We start from the raw sequence: 2,353 nt of genomic DNA, 5'->3' as shown, positions 1-2,353 counted from the left end.
TGTTACATTGAAATATGAACTCTTACCCCAACTGTATCATCTGCAGAATGATAAATCAGAAGTATGCTTCCTACTTCACTGTCAAAAGTTCATTGAATTAGTACGGGTATGGTCTTCATTCCTTATATATGAATTACACATCAGATCCACTGCGGTTAGACTGTCTCTCTCTCTAAGTAAATTCTCTGGAAAAATGTGGGATACTTTTAGATTGGAGCACTAGAAGAAGCTGTGAAATATGGAAGAGTGGAGTTAGCAAAATTCATTGGTTTAACTGCATTCAAAGACATTATAGAGGTATTGATGCTTCTCCAACCTTAAACCTTTGTGATGGATTGGAAACTTTATCGATATTACTGATTTGGAAGTCATATATTGAGTGACTTGTTATATCTATTTCAGGACTGCTTTGCCCTGCTTGTATACGAACGCCCTCAAGAATCGACTGTAGGATATTTCCTAGCAGAGTCTCAAAGAGAAGTAGTGGCAGACGCAGTGAATGCAGCAATTTTATCTACAAGTCCAAACACCAAAGATCAGTCGTCGCATTCTCGTCTGGAGACACTTCTCCGACAACTCACGGCTGGCGGTCTGGAAATGCGGTCGCTTAACGATGGTCAAGGAGAAGTGTTTTCGCTTCACCAGCTTCTTATGAACAATAGCAATCGGAAGAGGACAAAAAAAACTGGTTAGCTTTAGCTGTCCATCTTTGAGAACAAACAAACTTGGCTTTTGATTGTTGACGGTGGTTGAGTCTGAACCGTTTCTTTCCGGTCAGATGAAGTAGGCGCTTAAAATAAGCGGTCAACGTAGATGGTTGAGATCGGGTTAAGTTTGAACCTGTGGCCGTTGGATTTTTTCTATGTAAGACTTGAAAATTTGTAAAATTTATTTATTTATCTAAATTTAAGCTCGAGATCATTTTATAAAGGTTTGCTTTTTATTCACAAATAGAAACATTCATACAAAGTACTCCAATGTGGAACACAGATTCTCTCTTCCCACATTCCTTGTCCCCTGCAAGTTTTGCTAGCGATCAATTTTGACAAATATATCAAATATCGGATGGGAACAACACAACTTACTCTGAAGTGTTCAGTGGGATAAGGCAATTTTTGACAGCATCTCAGACACTAACAAGATTATAAAATAACTAATAAGAATGAATTTTGTAATCAAACCTAAGATGAGCAAAACAAAAGGGAAACATTTGGTGAATTTTTGACTTTGTATACTGTTCAAGATAATTTTGTAATAACCTGCCATTAGGAGGATTAGTTGCATTCATATGCAACAAATGCAAGCAATGTAGAGAAGGAGAATCAAATTCAACTTAAAATATAGGAGTCATCACAAAAGCAAGCAATATCGGGAACATAGAAAACACACTACTGAAAAAAGCAACAGATCATTCATGATTCATAGACCCAAGGGTGAACGCTGCTCTGCCAGTTGACAGGACCATCAGGGAACCACAAAGCAATCTCCTTCTGTGCACTCTCGACAGCGTCACTTCCATGGATCACGTTCCTTCCAATGTCAATTGCATAGTCCCCACGGATAGTTCCAGACTCAGCAGCTGCTGGGTTTGTGGCTCCAATGATCTTACGTCCGGTCAAGACAACATTCTTTCCTTCCCAGATCATGGCAACAACAGGTCCGGACACAATGTAGTCAACAAGTCCATTGAAGAAAGGCTTTGAAGACAAGTCGGCGTAGTGCTTCTCAGCAAAAGAGCGCTCTACACTGATCATCTTCAGACCTACACACAACACAAATCTTAAGACACATATACCATAACCCAAACTCTATTACACAACACAGACATCTCTATAACACTTTCGTAGGCACAGATACTAAAATCTAAAATCTATAAGACAACACATGCATAATATTTGTCAAGCCAAGCAAGGTCTAGAGTAGAGACATCTCTTCCAAATTATATATCCTCAATTTCTAGTTATCTGATTATGGAAGTGACACTATGACCTCAATCTTCGATCTAAGAAATCTCTAATCTTAAAATCTAAAATCGCTCAAACAAGTTTTGTAGGAGAATCATTACCTTTCAAAGTGAAACCCTTCTTCTCAAACCTAGAGATGATTTCACCGATCTGAAAGAAAAGAAAAAAACACAAAACTTTATCAAGTCTCGATTTTTTCCAAGAAGAAGCAATCCAAGGAAGTGAAGAACATAACCAAAGTTATGTCAAGTTAGTATTGAGTGGGAAAGAGAAGCTTACGAGTCCTCTCTGGACGCCGTCAGGCTTGATCATGATGAAAGTTTGCTCCATTGTTGATGCTTACTTGTGGCTCGTAGGAGGCAAAAAAGAGTTATATATAGAGTCTCACA

At 38.5% G+C, this 2,353-nt stretch overlaps 2 protein-coding genes across 2 annotated transcripts in view; one reads left to right on the top strand and one right to left on the bottom strand.

Moving 5' to 3' along the window:
* LOC104736945 (ran-binding protein 10) overlaps nt 1–930 on the top strand; it is a 4,033-nt gene extending 3,103 nt beyond the window's left edge. The window contains exons 9-10 of the mRNA XM_010457033.2: nt 211–297; nt 403–930. Coding sequence (XP_010455335.1) covers nt 211–297; nt 403–693 — 378 coding nt within the window. The 3' untranslated portion in view covers nt 694–930. The remainder of the gene's footprint in view (nt 1–210; nt 298–402) is intronic.
* On the bottom strand, nt 1,308–2,353 carry LOC104736944 (nucleoside diphosphate kinase 1). Its single transcript, XM_010457032.2, has 3 exons — nt 2,244–2,353; nt 2,066–2,114; nt 1,308–1,762 (listed from the first exon to the last, which is right to left on the bottom strand). The coding sequence occupies exons 1-3, from the start codon at nt 2,292–2,294 to the stop codon at nt 1,413–1,415; spliced, it is 450 nt and encodes a 149-aa protein (XP_010455334.1). The 5' UTR covers nt 2,295–2,353; the 3' UTR covers nt 1,308–1,412.

This window comes from Camelina sativa, chromosome 13, assembly GCF_000633955.1.
Source record: "Camelina sativa cultivar DH55 chromosome 13, Cs, whole genome shotgun sequence".
NCBI classification, from domain to species: Eukaryota; Viridiplantae; Streptophyta; class Magnoliopsida; order Brassicales; family Brassicaceae; genus Camelina; species Camelina sativa.
The sequence above is the reverse complement of the archived record's forward strand: the minus strand, read 5'-3'. Positions and strand labels throughout refer to the sequence as shown.